Source organism: Salvelinus fontinalis, unplaced genomic scaffold (assembly GCF_029448725.1).
Source record: "Salvelinus fontinalis isolate EN_2023a unplaced genomic scaffold, ASM2944872v1 scaffold_0701, whole genome shotgun sequence".
Classification (NCBI taxonomy): Eukaryota; Metazoa; Chordata; class Actinopteri; order Salmoniformes; family Salmonidae; genus Salvelinus; species Salvelinus fontinalis.
The window spans coordinates 41624-64144 of NW_026600910.1; the positions used below are offsets into that span (position 1 = coordinate 41624).

A 22521-nucleotide genomic window follows, 5' to 3' on the forward strand; every position below is an offset into this window, starting at 1 on the left:
TCTCCCCCTCCCTCCCTCCCTCCCACTCTCCAGCTCCCTCCCTCTCCCTCTCTCCATCTCCCTCCCTCCCTCCCTCCCTCTCTCCATCTCCCTCCCTCCCTCCCTCCCTCCCTCCCTCCCTCTCTCTCTCCAGCTCTATCCCTCCACCTCCCTCCCTCCCTCCACCTCCCTCTCTCTACCTCCCTCCCTCCATCTCCCTCTCTCCCTCTTTCCAGCTCCCTCCCTCCACCTCCCTCTCTCCACCTCCCTCCCTCCATCTCCCTCTCTCCACCCTCCCTCCCTCTCCCTCTCTCCATCTCCCTCCCTCCCTCCTTCCACCTCCCTCCCTCTCTCCACCTCCCTCCCTCCCTCCCTCCCTCCCTCCCTCCCTCTCTCTCTCTCTCTCTCTCTCTCTCTCTCTCTCTCCATCTCCCTCCCTCCCTTTCTCCACCTCCCTCCCTCCACCTCCCTATCTCCACCTCCCTCCCTCCCTCCACCTCCCTCTCTCTACCTCCCTCCCTCCCTCCCTCTCTCTCTCCATCTCCCTCTCTCCCTCTTTCCAGCTCCCTCCCTCCACCTCCCTCTCTCCACCTCCCTCCCTCCATCTCCCTCTCTCCACCCTCCCTCCCTCTCCCTCTCTCCATCTCCCTCCCTCCCTCCTTCCACCTCCCTCCCTCCATCTCCCTCTCTCCACCTCCCTCCCTCTCTCCATCTCCCTCCCTCTCTCCACCTCCCTCCCTCTCTCCATCTCCCTCCCTCCCTCTCTCCACCTCCCTCTCTCTCTCCACCTCCCTTCCTCCACCTCCCTCTCTCCACTTCCCTCCCTCCATCTCCCTCGGACCACAGTTCTACCTTAATCTCTCCACCTCTGCATCGTCCACTAGGAAATCCCTCTTCTGCACCAGTTTATGGATTTTCAGGATCAACTCCTCCTCCCACTGTCTCTGTTTCTTGGTCTTCTCTCTCTCTGGAGGAAGAAGAGAGGGAGAGAGGGAAGGGGATATAGAAAGGGAGGTAGAGAGGGAAGGGGATATAGGAAGGGAGGTAGAGAGGGAAGGGGATAGAGGAAGGGAGGTAGAGAGGTAGAGAGGGAAGGGGATATAGGAAGGGAGGTAGAGAGGGAAGGGGATAGAGGAAGGGAGGTAGAGAGGGAAGGGGATAGAGGAAGGGAGGTAGAGAGGCAGAGAGGGAAGTGGATATAGAAAGGGAGGTAGAGAGGGAAGGGGATAGAGGAAGGGAGGTAGAGAGGGAAGGGGATAGAGGAAGGGAGGTAGAGAGGTAGAGAGGGAAGGGGATATAGGAAGGGAGGTAGAGAGGGAAGGGGATAGAGGAAGGGAGGTAGAGAGGGAAGGGGATATAGGAAGGGAGGTAGAGGGGGAAGGGGATATAGGAAGGGAGGTAGAGGGGGAAGGGGATAGAGGAAGGGAGGTAGAGAGGGGGTTAGATTTGAAAGATTATGTTTTATATCAAACTAAAAACAATTTTTATCTTATATTAAATACATTTCTCAACTGATACAACATTTGTTAGATACTGAGCTACAGGGGAAGAGGAAACTTCTTGGGAAGGCAGCGCATGCTATCAAATAGTGATTCACATCACAAACAGTAGGGACCCTATTCAATCTGTAAAGCTCAAGTGATCGAAATGTAAAGGTCATGTCCAGTTGAGCCGACATATGCAGTGATACCCTGAATGCAGTCTCTGCTAAAGTGGGACATTGCCTTTAAATTTCAATCATGCTGTAAAGCTGAACTTCTGCGATGCGGATTGAATAGAGTCCTAGATATTTAGATTCTTAAATAGTCCTCCTCGTGTTTAATTCATGAGAACTAATCGGGAGACAAAATATGCAAATGCAGTTCAATGATGCAATGTCCTGTCTGAATGGGGGAATTTGCATAAGCAGTCGTATATTAATGGAATTAATCTCAAATGTTACCCTATGCCCGACACAGGACATTACCTTTGACCAGAGCCCAATGGGTTCATTTGCATAAGCAGTCGTATATTCATAAACTCTGTATCCAATTCTCTGGAAAGGATTTTGACTTTATTCCCCTGACCTTCACACTGAAATCAAATCAAATGTATTGGTCACATACACATGGTAAGCAGATGTTAATGCGAGTGTAGCGAGATGCTTGTGCTTCTAGTTCCGGCAGTGCAGTAATATCTAACGAGTATTCTAACAATTTCACAACAACTACCTTATACACACAAATGTAAAGGGATGGAATAAGAATATGTACATATAAATATATGGATGAGCAATGGCCGAGCGGTATAGGCAAGATGCAATAGATGGTATAAAATACAGTATATACATATGAGATGAGTAATGCAAGATATGTAAACCTTATTAAGGTGACATTGTTAAAGTGACTAGTGATCCATTTATTAAAGTGGCTAATGATTTGAGTCTGTATGTAGGCAGCAGCCTCTCTGTGTCAGTTTTGGCTGTTTAACAATCTGATGGCCTTGAGATAGAAGCTGTTTTTCAGTGTCTTGGTCCCAGCTTTGATGCACCTGTAATGACCTCGCCTTCTGGATGATAGCGGGGTGAACAGTCAGTGACTCGGGTGGTTGTTATCCTTGATGATCTTTTTGGCCTTCCTGTGACATCAGGTGCTGTAGGTGTCATGAAGGGCAGGTAGTTTAACCCCGGTGATGCGTTATGCAGACCGCACCACCCTCTGGATACCCTTGCGATTGAGGGCGGTGCAGATTCAGTTACAGCCTGACAGGATGCTCTCAATTGTGCACCTGTAAGAGTTTGTGAGGGTTTTAGGTGACAAACAACATTTCTTCAGCCTCTTGAGGTTGAAGAGGCGCTGCTGCGCCTTCTTCACCACACTGTCTGTGAGGGTGGACCATTTCAGTTTGTTCGTCATGTGTAAGCCGAGGAACTTAAAACTTTCCATCTTCTCCACTACTGTCCCGTTGATGTGGGTAGGGGGGTGCTCTCTCTGCTGTTTCCTGAAGTCCATGATCATCACCTTTGTTTTGTTGACATTGAGTGAGAGGTTGTTTTCCTGACACCACACTCTGAGTGCTCTCACCTCCTCCCTTTAGGCTGTCTCGTCATCGTTGGTAATCAAGCCTACTACTGTGTTGTCTGCAAACTTGATGATTGAGTTGGAGGCGTGCATGGCCGCTCAGTCATGGGGGAACAGGAAGTACAGGAGAGGGCTGAGCACGCACCCTTGTGGGACCCAGTGATAGACCTAGACACACACACACACACACACACATACACATACTGCAATAGATGGAGAACAGTGTGCAGTGTTGTTGACAGTAGTAATAGTAGGTGGGAAAGCTGAGGCACCAGGCAGGAGAGGAGTGCAGTCTCAGCTCTTTCTCTCCCACCGGGATAGAACTGGATCCGTACAGCCATTCCTTGGAGTCACAGTGTTCCCGGAACGTATAGACGAATGCAGAAATTGGAATGTCAAATGGAAAAGGAAAAGCAGTGGGGCTAGGGCCTTTGTCTGTACTGAGGTAATAACAGAGCTTGTTGGGTCACATACATATTAATACATAGTGCATGGTATGTTATGACTCAATGGTGTGATGAATTAGATTTGATTTGGAATGTGTGAATGGTGTTCTAAATCTCAATGAATATCATGCATAATGTACTGGATTTAGCTTCTATGTAAGCAGTATGGCATCTGTACTGTATGTAGGCTTTATATATGCTCGAATGAACGATTCATTCCATTGTTCTTGTTTGTTGCGATTCCAGATTATCACTAATACAGATCCAGTCACTCTGTCAAGTTCACAAATAAAAGGAGAAACTAGCCTGGTACCAGATCTGTTTGTGCTGTCTGGGTCCAGGCTAGACAGCTAACTCTAGACTGTGACGTTGTGAAGTTGTAGTGGCTATTTGACTCCATCTGCTGTCAGCCGTGGCCACAAATCGACCTATCATCATTTGTGGAGGAAAGTATAAATAAAGTAGTATTCGTTGAAATAATCTTTGGCCACAGTCTCAGGAAATGGACCATTGGCTCATATAGCCATTACGGTTAGCTATGCGTGCGTGTGTTTGTGCGCCTGTGTGGCCATTATGACTGTGCCTACTCTAAACTACCTGAGGGGAAGAACCTCCCCGCCTCATAACTCTCCCATGTGTCTGAGAGTTACAATCAATTGTGCGGCTACTTTACCGCAGTGAACCTACCCACAAATCACCTCACCATGTAGCAGCAGGTAGCTGCATACAGTAGCAGTTTTTCTCCTCTACCCTATTTTTGTGTCTATACTCACTACAGCAGGAATGTTTTTCCTTTCAATTCAGACCTGGACAACCAGGTGAGGGGAGTTCCTAACTAATCAGTGACCTTAATTCATCAATTAAGTACAAGGGAGGAGCGAAAACCCGCAGACACTCGACCCTCCGTGTAATGAGTTCGACACGTGCTCTACAGCATGCATATGCAATTTGGCTAATCTAAGGGTACATTGAGGATACATCCTGATATGCTTGTTCTATTTCCTAGAGGGATAGACAGTATGGCAAATTTTTCTCCCTGTTATGTTGCCGGGTAGAATGGGACAGGGGAGGGCGGTGAAGTGGATTTATTGGCTGTAGTTATATATGGTTAATACTATATGGTACATTTTTCTCTCTGTTGCCAGGTAGGATAGGAAAGGCAATAGGACAGGAGAGGGCAGCCAGTGGAGGTGTTGTGAAGTCTGTGTTGCCATTAGTTACTTGGATATATGGTTATTGATAAACTGGGTGTTTCGAGCCCTGAATGCTGATTGGCTGACAGTCGTGGTATATCAGACCGTATACCACAGTTATGACAAAACATTTATTTTTACTGCTCTAATGATGTTGGTAACCAGTTTAACCTCTACGGGATTGGTGCCCCCCCGCGGGGAGGTTGAGCTAATGTGATTAGCATGACGTTGTAAGTAACAAAAACATTTCCCAGAACATATCTGATATGGGCAGAAAGCTTAAATTCTTGTTATCCTCTACGGGATCAGTGTCCCCCCCGGCAGGAACGGTTGAGCTAACGTAGGCTAATGTGATTAGCATGATGGTGTAAGTAACAAGAACATTTCCCAGGACATAGACATATCGGATATGGCCAGAAAGCTTACATTCTTGTTAATCTAACTGCACTGTCCAATTTACAGTAGCTATTACAGTGAAAGAATATCATGCTATTGTTTGAGGAGAGTGCACAGTTATGCACTTGAAAATGTATTAATAAACCAATTAGGCACATTTGGGCAGTCTTGATAGAACAATTTGAACAGAAATAAAATGGTTCATTGAATCAGTCTAAAACTTTGCACATACACTACTGCCATCTAGCCGAATTCAAAAGTCGCCTAACCTGGAATATTACATTTTGGCCTTTCTCTTGCATTTCAAAGATGCAAGATCTAATGTGTTATATTTTCCTACATTCATTTCACATTTACACGAACTTCAAAGTATTTCCTTCAAATGGTATCAAGAATATGCATATCCTTGCTTCAGGTCCTCAGCTACAGGCAGTTGGATTTGGGTATGCCGTTTTCGGCGAAAATGGAAAAAAAGGGTCCAATCCTTATTATAACAGCATTAAGGCACCTCGGGTGTTTGTGGTATATGGCCAATATACAACTGCTAAGGGCTGTATCCAGGCAATCCATGTTGAGTCGCAGCTAAGAACAGCCCTTAGCCGTGGTATATTGACCTTATACCACACCCCCCCGTGCCTTGATTGCTTAAATATGTACCTCAGATATATGGTTGATATACGGTACATTTTTCTGCCTGTTATTTGGTAGGATAGCTGTGGGCAGTGGAACTGTTGTGATTGTGATTGTCTCTATTTGTTGCTGTTAGTTACCTGGTACAGTTACCACCTTCCTCAGCTCCTGTTTCAGACTCATGATGTCTTTGCAGAGCTGGATGTCGTCCGCCCTTGAAAAGACAACAACATTTATTCCAGTTAGGAAGGGTAAAGCACAGTGTGACTCTATGGCCCTGTTCCATTTTGGTTCTTCCAAGTGACCTGGCTATTGGAGGCCTATTGACATAATTTGCATTCATCTAGTTATTCCAGATCTATGAGCTAGGGGAAAGGGGATAGGATTTGAAAAGGTATGGGGCCCGCTATCCACTCTATCCATTTCCTAACATAAAAATGCCCAGTACATAATAAACACACTGTGCTGTCATACTGACAGATATCTTATAAAAATAGTGTTTTACAGTAATATAAAAGATAAAGCAAACATCCACATATAAAAGCTATAGGTGGAAATATATAAAGTTACACTCCCCTTAGGGAAGAGTGTGGGCAGATGAAAAGTGTTGAATGAATCACTCCTCTACCAGATCCTCTGGTCCTGAAGACCCACCCTGAGGACCCTACTGGTACCTCTCTGTCATGTCATCCCCCTCTCTTCTCCTCCCCTTCCTCCCTCCATCCCTTATTCTTCACCTCCCCTCCCTCCATCTCTCCTTCTCTCTCTTTCCACTCCTTCCCATCCATCCCTCCATCCTTCCCTCTCCTCCTCTCCATCACTCCCTCGCTCCATCTTTCACTCTTTCTCTCTTTCCCCTCTCTTCTCTGCCCCTCCCTCTCTCCCTCTCCTCCACCTCCCATCCACTCTCTCTTCCTCTCCTCCCCTCCTTTCCCTCCCTCCATCCATCCCTACCTCTCTCTGCAGCGCTGTGACAGCTACCAGGGATTTAAGTCGCTCTGTTGTAAATCACAGACTGATGACTCACCCACCAGCTTCCAACACCTCTCCTTCCTCCTCCTCCCTCCATCTCTCTCTCTCTGTTCCTCCTCAGTCTCCTCTCACTCCCTCCCTCCATCCATCCCTCCCTCCCTCCCTTCATCACTCACCTCACCCTCTCCCTCTCTGCCTCCTCCACTCTCTACCTGTCCCTCTCCTCCTCCTCTTCCTCCATCCCTCTCCCTACTATCCTCCCTACCTACCTTAATCTCTCTCCACCTCCTGTAGTTCCCTCTTTCTCCCCTGTTCCCATTCTTCAGCCTCTTCCCCGTCTGCTCTTTCGACCCCCTGTAAATTCTCACCCACTCACTTGTTCCTGTCTCTCAACCTCAACATATTTTTCTCTCCTCCTCACTATCCCCTATCTGCCTTGTGTTGTTTACCCACTCACTAGACCCCAACGGTGCTTCCAGCAGGCTTTGCACTCTGCCACTCCATCTGCTACAGAATGTGTGTGTGTGTGTCTGAGTCACACAAAGCTGGAGGTATTGGCATCACTGTTCACTGATGAAGCCATCCAAGCTAAGGAAGCCACGCTTCCCACCGATCTCTTTCCAGTTTCTATTGATTGTATTTGCCATCACACCAAAACATTTCACTGTATATTTTCTCAATGTTTATAACTCAATAGCGACACAATATGGTGGTCCAAGATCCCCTGAAAATCAAGCATGAACTTCTGATCATCTGGTCACCTGACCCTGTGACAAGACCAATAAGGTCACTCACGACCTGCATGAAGCGGCTGCAGGCTCCCCCTGTCTCCTGATCGTCCTGGACTTGAGAGCAGTGTTTGACACTGTCAACCACCCCATCCTCCTGGAACGCCTCCCGGGACACCATCGGACTGTCTGGATCAGCTCTGAGCTGGTTCCACTCCTACCTCTCAGACAGGACTGAGTATGAGTATTGTGGTGTCCCACAAGGATCTGTTCTTGGACCCATCCTGTTTGTCCTGTACATGGTCCCCCTCGGTTGTGTCATCAGCCGGCATGGAATTACATTGCACTGCTATGCTGATGACACCCAGCTGTATCTAAAAATGGCCCCATGTCCCTCTGATGCAAGTGCCCGTCTGAACACCTGCCGTGAGCAGATAAGGGCACGAATGAAGCAAAACTTCCTTCAACTGAACAGCAGAAAAACCTACTTCTTGGCACCCCCCACCAGGTCCAGCACTCACCGTTAACACCTCATCATTGCAGGACAGAACACTCCTCTCTCCCCCTAAGATTCCAATCTGCCTGTACAGCTTGATTCCTCCCTGACCTTTGACAGCCACATCAGACGACTGTGTAAATCTTGATTCCTCCCTGACCTTTGACAGCCACATCAGACGACAGTGTAAATCTTGATTCCTCCCTGACCTTTGACAGCCACATCAGAAGACTGTGTAAAGTGTTATTCTATCACCTCAAGAACATTGCCTTGATAAGTTCCTTTCCTGAGGATGGCTCACCTCTCACAGTTCTGGGTGACTTTAACCTCCCCACGTCTACCTTTGACTCATTCCTCTCTGCCTCCTTCTTTCCACTCCTCTCCTCTTTTGACCTCACCCTCTCACCTTCCCCCCCTACTCACAAGGCAGGCAATACGCTTGACCTCATCTTTACTAGATGCTGTTCTTCCACTAATCTCATTGCAACTCCCCTCCAAGTCTCCGACCACTACCTTGTATCCTTTTCCCTCTCGCTCTCATCCAACACTTCCCACTCTGCCCCTACTCGGATGGTATCGCGCCGTCCCAACCTTCGCTCTCTCTCCCCCTCTACTCTCTCCTCTTCCATCCTATCATCTCTTCCCTCTGCTCAAACCTTCTCCAACCTATCTCCTGATTCTGCCTCCTCAACCCTCCTCTCCTCCCTTTCTGCATCCTTTGACTCTCTATGTCCCCTATCCTCCAGGCCGGCTCGGTCCTCCCCTCCTGCTCCGTGGCTCGACGACTCATTGCGAGCTCACAGAACAGGGCTCCGGGCAGCCGAACGGAAATGGAGGAAAACTCGCCTCCCTGCGGACCTGGCATCCTTTCACTCCCTCCTCTCTACATTTTCCTCTTCTGTCTCTGCTGCTAAAGCCACTTTTTACCACTCTAAATTCCAAGCATCTGCCTCTAACCCTAGGAAGCTCTTTGCCACCTTCTCCTCCCTCCCTCGTACCCAGAGCAACGATTAAAACATTCCCAAACCAGAAACCGTGGATTAACGGCAGCATTCGCGTGAAACTGAAAGCACGAACCACTGCTTTTAACCAGGGCAAGGTGACCGGAAACATGACCGAATACACACAGTGTAGCTATTCTCTCCGCAAGGCTATCAAACAGGCTAAGTCCCAGTACAGAGACAAAATTGAATCGCAATTCAACAGCTCAGACACAAGGGGTATGTGGCAGGGTCTACAGTCTATCACGGATTACAAAAAGAAAAGCAGCCCCGTCGCGGATCAGGATGTCTTGCTCCCAGACAGGCTAAATACCTTTTTTGCCCGCTTTGAGGATAATACAGTGCCACTGACACGGCCCACTACCAAAACCTGCGGGCTCTCCTTCACTGCAGCCGAGGTGAGTAAAACATTTAAACGTGTTAACCCTCGCAAGGCTGCAGGCCCAGACGGCATTCCCAGCCGCGTCCTCAGAGCATGCGCAGACCAGCTGGCTGGTGTGTTTACGGACATATTCAATCAATCCTTAGCCCAGTCTGCTGTTCCCACATGCTTCAAGAGGGCCACCATTGTTCCTGTTCCCAAGAAAGCTAAGGTAACTGAGCTAAACGACTACCGCCCCGTAGCACTCACTTCCGTCATCATGAAGTGCTTTGAGAGACTAGTCAAGGACCATATCACCTCCACCCTACCGGACACCCTAGACCCACTCCAATTTGCTTACCGACCCAATAGGTCCACAGACGACGCAATCGCAACCACACTGCACACTGCCCTAACCCATCTGGACAAGAGGAATACCTATGTGAGAATGCTGTTCATCGACTACAGCTCAGCATTTAACACCATAGTACCCTCCAAACTCGTCATCAAGCTCGAGACCCTGGGCCTCGACCCCGCCCTGTGCAACTGGGTCCTGGACTTCCTGACGGGCCGCCCCCAGGTGGTGAGGGTAGGTAACAACATCTCCACCCCGCTGATCCTCAACACTGGGGCCCCACAAGGGTGCGTTCTGAGCCCTCTCCTGTACTCCCTGTTCACCCACGACTGCGTGGCCATGCACGCCTCCAACTCAATCATCAAGTTTGCGGACGACACTACAGTGGTAGGCTTGATTACCAACAACGACGAGACGGCCTACAGGGAGGAGGTGAGGGCCCTCGGAGTGTGGTGTCAGGAAAATAACCTCACACTCAACGTCAACAAAACAAAGGAGATGATTGTGGACTTCAGGAAACAGCAGAGGGAGCTCCCCCCTATCCACATCGACGGGTCAGTAGTGGAGAAGGTGGAAAGTTTTAAGTTCCTCGGTGTACACATCACGGACAAACTGAATTGGTCCACCCACACAGACAGCGTTGTGAAGAAGGCGCAGCAGCGCCTCTTCAACCTCAGGAGGCTGAAGAAATTCGGCTTGTCACCAAAAACACTCACAAACTTCTACAGATGCACAATCGAGAGCATCCTGTCGGGCTGTATCACCGCCTGGTACGGCAACTGCTCCGCACACAACCGTAAGGCTCTCCAGAGGGTAGTGAGGTCGGCAGAACGCATCACCCGGGGCAAACTACCTGCCCTCCAGGACACCTACACCACCCGATGTCACAGGAAGGCCATAAAGATCATCAAGGACAACAACCACCCAAGTCACTACCTGTTCACCCCGCTATCATCCAGAAGGCGAGGTCAGTACAGGTGCATCCAAGCAGGGACCGAGAGACTGAAAAACAGCTTCTATCTCAAGGCCATCAGACTGTTAAACAGCCACCACTAACATTTAGCGGCCGCTGCCAACAAACTGACTCAGCTCCAGCCACCTTAAAAATGGGAATTGATGGAAATTATGTAAAAATGTACCACCAGCCACTTTAAACAATGCCACCTAATATAATGTTTACATACCCTACATTACACATCTCTTATGTATATGTATATACTGTACTCTATATCATCTACTGCATCTTGCCATCTTTATGTAATACATGTACCACTAGCCACTTTAAACTATGCCACTTTATGTTTACATACCCTACAGTACTCATCTCATAGGTATATACCGTACTCTATACCATCTACTGCACCTTGCCTATGCTGTCTGTACCATCACTCATTCATATATCTTTATGTACATATTCTTTATCCCTTTACACTTGCGTGTATAAGGTAGTAGTTGCGGAATTGTTAGGTTAGATTACTTGTTGTTATTACTGCATTGTCGGAACTAGAAGCACAAGCATTTCGCTACACTCGCATTAACATCTGCTAACCATGTGTATGTGACTAATAAATTTGATTTGATTTGATTTGATTTGAATTCCCCCCCCCCACCCTCCTCCCTCTCTGCGGATGACTTCGTCAACCATTTTGAAAAGAAGGTCGACAACATCCGATCCTCGTTTGCTAAGTCAAACGACACCGCTGGTTCTGCTGACACTGCCCTACCCTGTGCTTTGACCTCTTTCTCCCCTCTCTCTCCAGATGAAATCTCGCGTCTTGTGACGGCCGGCCGCCCAACAACCTGCCCGCTTGACCCTATCCCCTCCTCTCTTCTCCAGACCATTTCCGGAGACCTTCTCCCTTACCTCACCTCGCTCATCAACTCATCCTTGACCGCTGGCTACGTCCCTTCCGTCTTCAAGAGAGCGAGAGTTGCACCCCTTCTGAAAAAACCTACACTCGATCCCTCCGATGTCAACAACTACAGACCAGTATCCCTTCTTTCTTTTCTCTCCAAAACTCTTGAACGTGCCGTCCTTGGCCAGCTCTCCTGCTATCTCTCTCAGAATGACCTTCTTGATCCAAATCAGTCAGGTTTCAAGACTAGTCATTCAACTGAGACTGCTCTTCTCTGTGTCACGGAGGCGCTCCGCACTGCTAAAGCTAACTCTCTCTCCTCTGCTCTCATCCTTCTAGACCTATCGGCTGCCTTTGATACTGTGAACCATCAGATCCTCCTCTCCACCCTCTCCGAGTTGGGCATCTCCGGCGCGGCCCACGCTTGGATTGCGTCCTACCTGACAGGTCGCTCCTACCAGGTGGCGTGGCGAGAATCTGTCTCCGCACCACGTGCTCTCACCACTGGTGTCCCCCAGGGCTCTGTTCTAGGCCCTCTCCTATTCTCGCTATACATCAAGTCACTTGGCTCTGTCATAACCTCACATGGTCTCTCCTATCATTGCTATGCAGACGACACACAATTAATCTTCTCCTTTCCCCCTTCTGATAACCAGGTGGCGAATCGCATCTCTGCATATCTGGCAGACATATCAGTGTGGATGACGGATCACCACCTCAAGCTGAACCTCGGCAAGACGGAGCTGCTCTTCCTCCCGGGGAAGGACTGCCCGTTCCATGATCTTGCCATCACGGTTGACAACTCCATTGTGTCCTCCTCCCAGAGCGCTAAGAACCTTGGCATGATCCTGGACAACACCCTGTCGTTCTCAACTAACATCAAGGTGGTGGCCCGTTCCTGTAGGTTCATGCTCTACAACATTCGCAGAGTACGACCCTGCCTCACACAGGAAGCGGCGCAGGTCCTAATCCAGGCACTTGTCATCTCCCGTCTGGATTACTGCAACTCGCTGTTGGCTGGGCTCCCTGCCTGTGCCATTAAACCCCTACAACTCATCCAGAACGCCGCAGCCCGTCTGGTGTTCAACCTTCCCAAGTTCTCTCACGTCACCCCGCTCCTCCGCTCTCTCCACTGGCTTCCAGTTGAAGCTCGCATCCACTACAAGACCATGGTGCTTGCCTACGGAGCTGTGAGGGGAACTGCACCTCCGTACCTTCAGGCTCTGATCAGGCCGTTCATCCACCTCTGGCCTGCTCGCCTCCCTACCTCTGAGAAAGTACAGTTCCCGCTCAGCCCAGTCAAAACTGTTCGCTGCTCTGGCACCCCAATGGTGGAACAAACTCCCTCACGACGCCAGGTCAGCGGAGTCAATCACCACCTTCCAGAGACACCTGAAACCCCACCTCTTTAAGGAATACCTAGGATAGGATAAAGTAATCCTTCTAACCCCCCCCCCCCCCCCCTTAAAAGATTTAGATGCACTATTGTAAAGTGGTTGTTCCACTGGATATCATAAGGTGAATGCACCAATTTGTAAGTCGCTCTGGATAAGAGCGTCTGCTAAATGACTTAAATGTAAATGTAAATTGCCAAACTCCGTCCCACCCTCACTCAGTCTGACGCAGGGAAGCTGATCCATGCCTTTATATCCTCTGGAGATTACTCTCTTCATCGGGATCCCTGACAGGAGTCCTCAGAAGCTCCGATTGGTCCAGAACAGCACTGCCAGGATCCTGATGTGAGTGAGGAAACACCATCACATCACCCCCATCCTGGTATCTATATACTGGCTGTCTCATTCCGGATTGAATTCAAAACCCTTCTGCTCACTTTCCAGCAAATTCATGGCAAAGAACTGCTCTCCCTCCATAACCCTACCCGCACCGTCAGGTCAAGTGATAGACTGCTCCTCCACGCCCCCAGGACCTAGCTCCTTTTCTCTTGTAGCATCAGCTGGGTTCTTTGTGTCAGTTGCCCTGTCTAGCCGTGTCCATTTTTTTCCTTCTATTTGTATTTTATATTTTTTTATGCACTTTAAGAATATTCGGTATAATGAAAAGCGCTTTAAAAATGCAATACATTATTTTTATTATAATTTTTATATGTAAGTATAATGAATTGTCATATAGACGATATGAATGAGAATATACAGTGTCTTCGGAAAGTATTCACACCCCTTCACTTTTTCCACATTTTGTTGTTACAAAGTGGTATTAACAGGGATTTAAATCAATCTACACAAAATATTCTGTAATGTCAAAGTGGCCTTGTGTTTTAGGTTATTGTCCTGCTGAAGGGTCAATTCATCTCACAGTGGCTGGTGGAAAGCAGAGTTAACCAGGTTTTCCACTAAGATGTTGCCTGTGCTTAGCTCAATTTAGTTTATTTTTTGTCCTGAAAAACTCCCCAGTCCTTAACGATTACAAGCATACCCATAGCATGATGCAGCCACCACTATGCTTGAAAATATGAGGGGTGGTACTCTATCATGTGTTGTATTGGATTTGCCCCAAACATAACACTGTATTCAGGAGAAAAGTTCATTGTTTTGCCACACTTGTTGCAAACAGGATGCATATTTTGGAACATTTTCATTCTGTACAGGCCTCCTTCTTTTCACTCTTTCAATTAGGTTAGTATTGTGGAGTAACTACAATGTTGTTGATCCATCCTCAGTTTTCTCCTATCACAGCCATTAAAGTCTGGAACTGTTTTAAAGTCATGGTGAAATCCCTGAGCGGTTTCCTTCCTTCTGGCAACTGAATTAGGAAGGACGCCTGCATCTTTGTAGTGACTGGGTGTACTGATACACCATCCAAGGTGTAATTAATAGTTTCACCATGCTCAAAGGGATATTCAATGTCTGCTTTTTCATTTTTACCCATCTACCAATAGGTGTCATTCTTTGCGAGGCATTGGAAAACCTCCCTGGTCTTTATGGTTGAATCTGTGTTTGAAATTCAAGTGCTCGACTGAGGTACCTTACAATTATCTGTATGTCTGGGGGGTACAGTGATAAGGTAGTTATTCAAAAGTCATGTTAAACACTATTATTGCACACAGTGTGAGTCCATGCAACTTATTATGTGACTTGTTCACCTGCTGAACTTGTGTAGGCTTGGCATAACAAAGGGGTTGAACATATTTCAGCTTTTCATTTTTTCTTAATTTGACTTTATGGGGATATTGTGAGTGGGCCAGTGACAAATGTAATACATTTTACACTCAGGCTGTAACACAACACGATGTGTAAAAAGTGTGAATACTTTCTGAAGGCACTGTAATAGCATGGATGCCATTCTGTTTCTGCTTTAGCCAACTCCTCTCTGTACTGGCATGGAGCAGGCTGGCAATCAAGTTAACTGATTATTCACAGTGTCAGAAATACGGCTTTACTACATCTACATCAGGATAATATCAGTATTATCAGGATACACAGTATAAACCTATTAGGCTTATGTGTATCGGTGTCATTATTTTCAAGGGTCCCAAAGAGTCTACGTACTCTCTTTACTGTACATAATACATTCACCCACTCTCGGAAGAAAATGAAAATTCAATGTATCTATTTCAATGAGCTTCTATATTATTCAAATCCAACACGTCTTCGTGTCTCCCTTCCCCTCCTGTCTCAGCCTCCAGTATTTATGCTGCAATAGTTTATGTGTCGGGGTGCTAGGGTCAGTCTGTAAAATCTGGAAAATTTCTCCTGTCTAATCCGGTGTCCTGTGTGAATTTAAGTATGCTCTCTTATTCTCCCTCTATATATATATTTTTTTTTCTCTCTCTCTCTCTCTCTCTCTCTCTCTCTCTTTCTTTCTTTCTTTCTCTCTGAGGACCTGAGGCCTAGGACCATGCTTCAGGACTACCTGGCCTGATGGCTCCTTGCTGTCCCCAGTCCACCTGGTCGTGCTGCTGCTCCATTTTCAACTGTTCTGCCTGCGGCTATGGAACCCTGACCTGTTCACCGGACATGCTACCTGTCCCAGACCTGCTGTTTTCAACTCTCTAGAGACAGCAGGAGCGGTAGAGATATTCTGAATGATCGGCCAACTGACATTTACTCCTGAGGTGCTGCTGACCTGTTGCACCCTCTACAACCACTGTGATTATTATTATTTGACCCTGCTGGTCATCTATGAACATTTGACCATTTTGGCCATGTTCTGTTATAATCTACACCCGGCACAGCCAGAAGAGGACTGGCCACCCCTCATAGCCTGGTTCCTCTCTAGGTTTCTTCCTAGGTTCTAGCCATTCTAGGGAGTTTTCCCTAGCCACCGTGCTTCTACACCTGCATTGCTTGCTGTTTGGGGTTTTAGGCTGGGTTTCTGTACAGCACTTTGTGACATCAGCTGATGTAAGAAGGGCTTTACAAATACATTTGATTGATTGATTGATTAAAGCCGCAGTCTGTAATTATTTTATGGTGGTGTTGATGGTCTCTGTACAGTACTCACATAAAGCCGCAGTCTGTCATTATTTTATCGTGGTGTTGATGGTCTCTGTACAGTACTCACATAAAGCCACAGTCTGTAATTATTTTATGGTGGTGTTGATGTTCTCTGTACAGTACTCACATAAAGCGCAGTCTGTAATTATTTTATGGTGGTGTTGATGGTCTCTGTACAGTACTCACATAAAGCCGCAGTCTGTAATTATTTTATGGTGGTGTTGATGGTCTCTGTACAGTACTCACATAAAGCCACAGTCTGTAATTATTTTATGGTGGTGTTGATGGTCTTTGTACAGTACTCACATAAAGCGCAGTCTGTAATTATTTTATGGTGGTGTTGATGGTCTCTGTACAGTACTCACATAAAGCGCAGTCTGTAATTATTTTATGGTGGTGTTGATGGTCTCTGTACAGTACTCACATAAAGCCGCAGTCTGTAATTATTTTATGGTGGTGTTGATGGTCTCTGTACAGTACTCACATAAAGCGCAGTCTGTAATTATTTTATGGTGGTGTTGATGGTCTCTGTACAGTACTCACATAAAGCCGCAGTCTGTAATTATTTTATGGTGGTGTTGATGGTCTCTGTACAGTACTCACATAAAGCGCAGTCTGTAATTATTTTATGGTGGTGTTGATGGTATCTGTACAGTACTCACATAAAGCGCAGTTCAGACTCCCTCCTTACTAGCACCTCTCTGAGGCGCTGGATGCGAGCCATCTCCACTTCAATCTCATCTGGAGACATGATGCTCTCTGCCATGGACACATCTGACTCACCTGGAGGGAGAGAGGGAACTTTGTGTTTTAACACTATTGTGAGTTACATCATTCTAACACATCGGGAGAAGGGCAGGAGGGAGGGAGGGAGAGAGAGAGATTTAAATATTTCGGTCTTAAATATTTCAATAGATCATTCATAACATACCAATACAATACTGACTTCTGGACTTCAGAACCAAAGGGCCTATTCTATTGTTGCCACCATCAAATAGTCTGAAGAGGAGACCTATTCCCTCCTTCCTCTGACTTAAAGAACAGTACATGGAATCACAATGGACTTGGTCCTGCCAAGCATTACTGCATTACTGTCTAGCCTTGCATATTATTCCCCTCCCTTTATCCAGTACAATGCCCAAGGTTGTTTGGCAGATTTATTTTACAATAATACAACACTACTCCCTGCTCTATTCAACGTCCTAATTATGAATGTGACGCTCGAGTAAGTCAAGGGACAAGATACGCATAGTAAATGATCGGAAATGTAAGTGACACCAGGAATGTCACTCTTGACTAAATGAAAAGCACGGAGTTGCTTTTGAGCTGTCGTCTTCAAGTCTTGTCTTCAAAGCAAAAAACCTGACTCACTCACACACTGTCAAAGTGCTTCTTGGCCATCCTAGACAGGTCCAGATGATAGCTACGGTATGTGTCATTTTGTCTCACAGTACCCACTTAAAAGGAATAGAAGGTTCTAGTGAAATGGCTGATGACTAAGAAAGAAGTAGCTGACCACCTTAAATTCGATGCCAGATGCTCAGGCACTCTGGTGTGATGCTCGCTGAATCAAGAGCATAGGAATACATAATGGAAGGAGTCATTGGGATGCAGACGGTGAGAAGGGCCTCAAGCCAAAGAGATGAGAGAAATCTGATACTGGTACTGACATAGATCAATGACCTGGAGTAACTCTTCACCAAATGGACTAATACACCCTGAACCGGGGTTTCACCGGGGTTTCACCACAACCTTTCACCTTTTGAACCAAAAGATGGCAACAAACCTGCTTTGACAATTACAACCTTATCAATATGGAGAATGTAGTTAGTTTCACCATATTGTCAATGTTAAACAAGCTAACTAACTGTATTATTAGCAATGTTAGCTAGCTAAAATCTTATTGGTTAAAGAATTGTTCCGACTTCAACATCACTTCAACACAATCATGTCAGACTTACGACTTCCCATTTTCCACGAGCACGTGAAGCCAGCATAAGCAACTAAATGATCATCGCAATCCAAATGTCAACCAACTGAACACACTACTAACAATAATCCTAGTCTTCTCCAATGTGTAACCTATGTCAGCAAGAAAGCAAACTGGGGGCGATTGATAAATGCATATTGCAGTCAATAGCACTAAGCAACAGAATAATCATCACGCTACCATTGTCAGAAAGAGTGCATAGGTCACAGGAGGCTGCTGAAGGGAGAACGGCTCGTAATGACAGCCGGAACGACGGAAATGGAATGGCATTAAACATCTGGAATCCATGTGTTTGATCTATTTGTTACCATTCCACTAATTCCGCTCCAGTCATTAGCACGAGCCCGTCCTCCCCAATTAAGGTTCCACCAACCTCCTGTGGCATAGGCCTAGGGGGCAACCACCTATCCTCTAATGTCACACCTTGGACATCCATTGTAAACTACAGCCTCCCATCCCCCACTAGGCAGGAAGTAAATATTTCACTCAGGGTTAGGACGGACTGTACAGTACTGCTGGGAGACAGGCCTTACAGACAGATTTTCTCTATGGAGAGACAGGCTACGAGACCAGAATGGTGAACTGACTGTTCTGTGACTCCTCAACCAACTACTGGTAATGCGATCCATCCAGAGACCTTTACAAGGTGCTAATGTGGAGGCAGGACTCTTAAAGACCATCGACAAAAGGGAAAGTAGTGGCGTTCCAAATCTTGGAATTAACTAACGAAAAATGATGTCACCTCAATTTTGTCTCTCTATTGTTTATCTTTGCCTGGGTGAGATTTTGACATTCATTTGAGTGACTGTTTTTGTCTAAGACAAATGTAACAAGAAGCGAAATTGCATCCTGTGACTGTTCATAGCGGATGAGACTGATGAGCTGATGAGATGCTTAGCTTGACGTCGAGTCCTTGAATGAAAAGTAGCGGCCCAGTGTTTTCCCTGCTGTGGTAACCGCAGCATGAAAACAACGCTGATACCGACATAGTTGTCTCTGCAGTCAATAACACAGTGTGGTAAACTGTGGAGGATTCATACCAAGTGGTTTCTCTCTCTGTTTCTCTACCCCTCACTGCTCTCTCTATCGTTCTCTCCCTCTCCCTCTCGCCCCTCCTCTTCCTACCTTTCTCTCCCTCGCTACTCTTTCTACCTCACACAAAGACACACACACACACACACACTATTTGCTGCTGACTGTCAATAGGACCGAGCCACACTAAATCCTGACTGGCCCATTATGATGGCAGAGAGCCAGGTCTGTAATGAATAACACACAAAGGATCTAAAGTGAGGAAGTTCTCTTAACGCAGTACATACTCAGTCAGCACACACTCCCGTACTCAGTAGTCCACATTCAGCCATCAGCAGGATTAGAGAGGAGAAAGATATTACTCATGGGGGTGTTCAGATAAACTCCTGGCTACATGGTAAATGTTAATAAGTATGGAAGACTGAGGCTCTGTTCCAACATACACAGCACCATTCCAATTAGTATGAAGCAATGTATTGGGCAGGCATTCTTCGTGGTATGCTAGTGTGGGCAGCATGGAAGGCAGCATTGAAAGACAAAGTAAGAATCATGCTAAACCTACTACAGGAAAACAGACACAGTATGGCCTACAGACAGAACTGCACCGAAAAGCAAAATCCAAAATAATAATAATCGCTGAAGTATCACGGAAGACCCGCCTTATAGCTGAAATTTAAAGGCAATGTTCCCGCGTTCGTGGTAAACGCTGTATATGCCGGCTCAATCGGAAAATACCTTATTTTAATGCAGATCTTCTGCGATACGGATTGAATCCAGCTCTAAATCTATACAGTAACAGCATCATTTGATCCTCCCCAGTCCCCACAGTGACTATTAGAAGAAATACCAGGCTTCCCTATCAATGTAGCTTCACTGTCATCACTGGCAGAGCCAAGCTAGTTATTAACCCAATGTAATCAAACTAATTGCATTAAAACAAATTGCCTAATCAATACCCTGAACATCTGTTTATCAATCAACTGATCAGCATAATGAGAGCCTTGACAAAAGGAGGAGGGTGGACAGATGTCTGCTTGATGAGGAGAAGCAGATCTGTCATGTGAATATTATCTGCGTAGCAGCCACTTCAGAGCTATGTTCATTAGGGCATGCAATGGATTTAAAAAAAAGGTTTTGTAATGGAAAACGAACATGAGCTTTTCTTATTGTACAAAGTCTGGTAGCCCCTCCCTGTTTCAGTCTGCTTTCCTCCTAATGAACAGGGCCCAGAAGTACTGTGTTCATTGTAATGTTCCCCACTGTGTTTTAGTATCCAGCTATGCGTCTCCCAACACAGATGGAAGTTGAAAGTTGTAACACACAAGGAGGAAACAGGGGAAAGGAATGATGAATGATGAATAGGTGTGTGTGTGGGGGGGTATGTACTAGATGGGGAAGGAGAATGGGGACAGAGAGTCTATCTCTAAAAATAGATGCAGTCTTCTTCTATTCATATTCATGAGCTGAAGAATTAATCTCAGACTTTCTGCACCCCACTCTCCTCTCGTCTCTCCTTTTCATTCCTATTCTAACAATGGAATTAACGAAGAGGACACTCAAAGAATATATTATTCCAAGATCCAATGGGCTGATTTCTGTTAAAAGTTTGTTTCAGGTTGTTATGGTCAAATAGCACAGGAAGAAATTGTGAGCATCTGAATGCAGATAAACAGTCATAATTGCAATTAGGCCTATACAGATGTCACACAGACAGCCCTACACAAAATAAATAGTGAAACATAACTACCGGTTTAAGTCAAGTGAATATTGAACTTAAACCCCGTAGGTGTGTGAGGCTGACTCATGACAGGATTCTCTGCTCTGGATCTGGTTACATAAAGCACACAATATGACCTCTTGTTATGACTGCATTCCTGACCTCTGACCTCTCACCTCTGACCTCTGTTTACCCCCCATGACCCTTTTTATGTCTGTATTATTAGACATATATCATACTGTTCTGATGACAGCTTCGTGGCACTGGCCTAGCCTACCCATAATATCACAAATAGATACCAGTAAAATTAAGAACAATGAACATGGCATGTCATATAAACAACATTATTGAAACATTTATCTTAAAATGTATCTTCCTTCGAAAGACCTTTCATAATGCATTGATATCTTACTGATAAAAAAAGGATGAAAACGAGGAGGATGAAAATCTCTTGCCTGTCTCTACAGTTTGTTTATATCATCTTTCTTGCTGGTATCAGTGCTGGTAATGCTGGTATTGACTCACACACTCACAGCCCAGCAGGTAGGCTTCTAGCTTGTTCTACCCTGCTGCATCCATCGACTGGAAGGGGTGCTGTTCAATATATTAGGCCAAAGACCCAGTCAGACAACTTTGGAATGTACAGTCAGCTGAAAGCGAAGAGCTGTGCATATTTCAGTCCTTCTTTAGTGTTATGGAAATAGGCTAGTAGATATGGGGCATTACATATGTGTATACATTTCGGTGCTCCTCTCCTTTGTGATATTGTAATATATACTGTTAATACAGTGGGTAAGCTATTGTAAATGAGAAAGACCTTCTCAAATAGTAATGATATGGTTATTATCAGGGAATAACTGGTCAAATGCACCTCCAAAATGCATTGAGAGCAAAGCACATGCATGGAGATGTCTCCAGTCCATTTTCAAGGCACTGGGAATGACGTTCAGGAAACAATAAAGACGCACGGACTCATTGCAATTAACGGGTGTTGTTTTGTAACGCAACACCCCCTATCAGAAACCACATGCTTTATTCTGCACAGAGCAACAACCATTATAACAGGCCAAAACGTTACTTTGCAATGAATGACGCTCACCTTTGTCTTTTGTCCATTCCGTTTCGGATACAGAGCCGTAGCTCTTCAATGAGCGCTCGGTATCGGAAATTGATTTCTTCAATTCCATAGCTGGAATTGATTTATGATACACTATGACTTTAATGGGTTGTGGAAAGGTGTGTTAAAATCCTATATTGAGTTCTGCTCTTCTGTTTTCCTTTCAGGATAAATCAGTTTCGCCGATTCGAAGGCACCACGGAGCCGAGACGTTGAGCATCTTTATTTAAGCTTACAAATTCCTCGATGTGTGGCACACAGATGGATGCAGAGCGCACGCGCATTGCGAACCAGAGAAAGGGAGAAAAACGGCATTGAAACAGTGTCATATTTGTCAAATACAAAGCTGGAAATCGACATTTTCTATACGTTTCTACTAGTTTTCCATACAATTATTTATTAGAAGAATTTCTAGCAATAGCATTTTTTTCAATGAAGATGTCAAGATATCACTAGGCCTAGGTGCTGAATATGTGGAGCAGAAGGCTTACATTTATAGGAAAATGTTTCACTAATACAGTATCACTCTCGAAATAGCAAGTCCTTCAAACGAGTGAATGTCAAAGAATTGAAGATACTCCAGGGCTATGCATTGAAGCTGAGTAGCCAGAGCAGGTGGGACCCTGTTAGGGGTCTGTTCAATATGGCTCTGACGTGATGACTCATTTCACGCTGTTGAACCTATAGGCTGTTGCTATGTTGATGCACATGACTGGGCCAATAATCAGTTTCACTTGGA

At 45.9% G+C, this 22521-nt stretch overlaps 1 protein-coding gene across 1 annotated transcript; it reads right to left on the reverse strand.

The window, feature by feature from the left end:
* Positions 1-815: 815 nt before the first annotated feature.
* On the reverse strand, positions 816-22380 carry LOC129847093 (bMERB domain-containing protein 1-like). Its single transcript, XM_055914889.1, has 4 exons — positions 21765-22380; positions 16589-16709; positions 5844-5917; positions 816-946 (listed from the first exon to the last, which is right to left on the reverse strand). The coding sequence occupies exons 1-4, from the start codon at positions 21850-21852 to the stop codon at positions 828-830; spliced, it is 402 nt and encodes a 133-aa protein (XP_055770864.1). The 5' UTR covers positions 21853-22380; the 3' UTR covers positions 816-827.
* Positions 22381-22521: the final 141 nt, after the last annotated feature.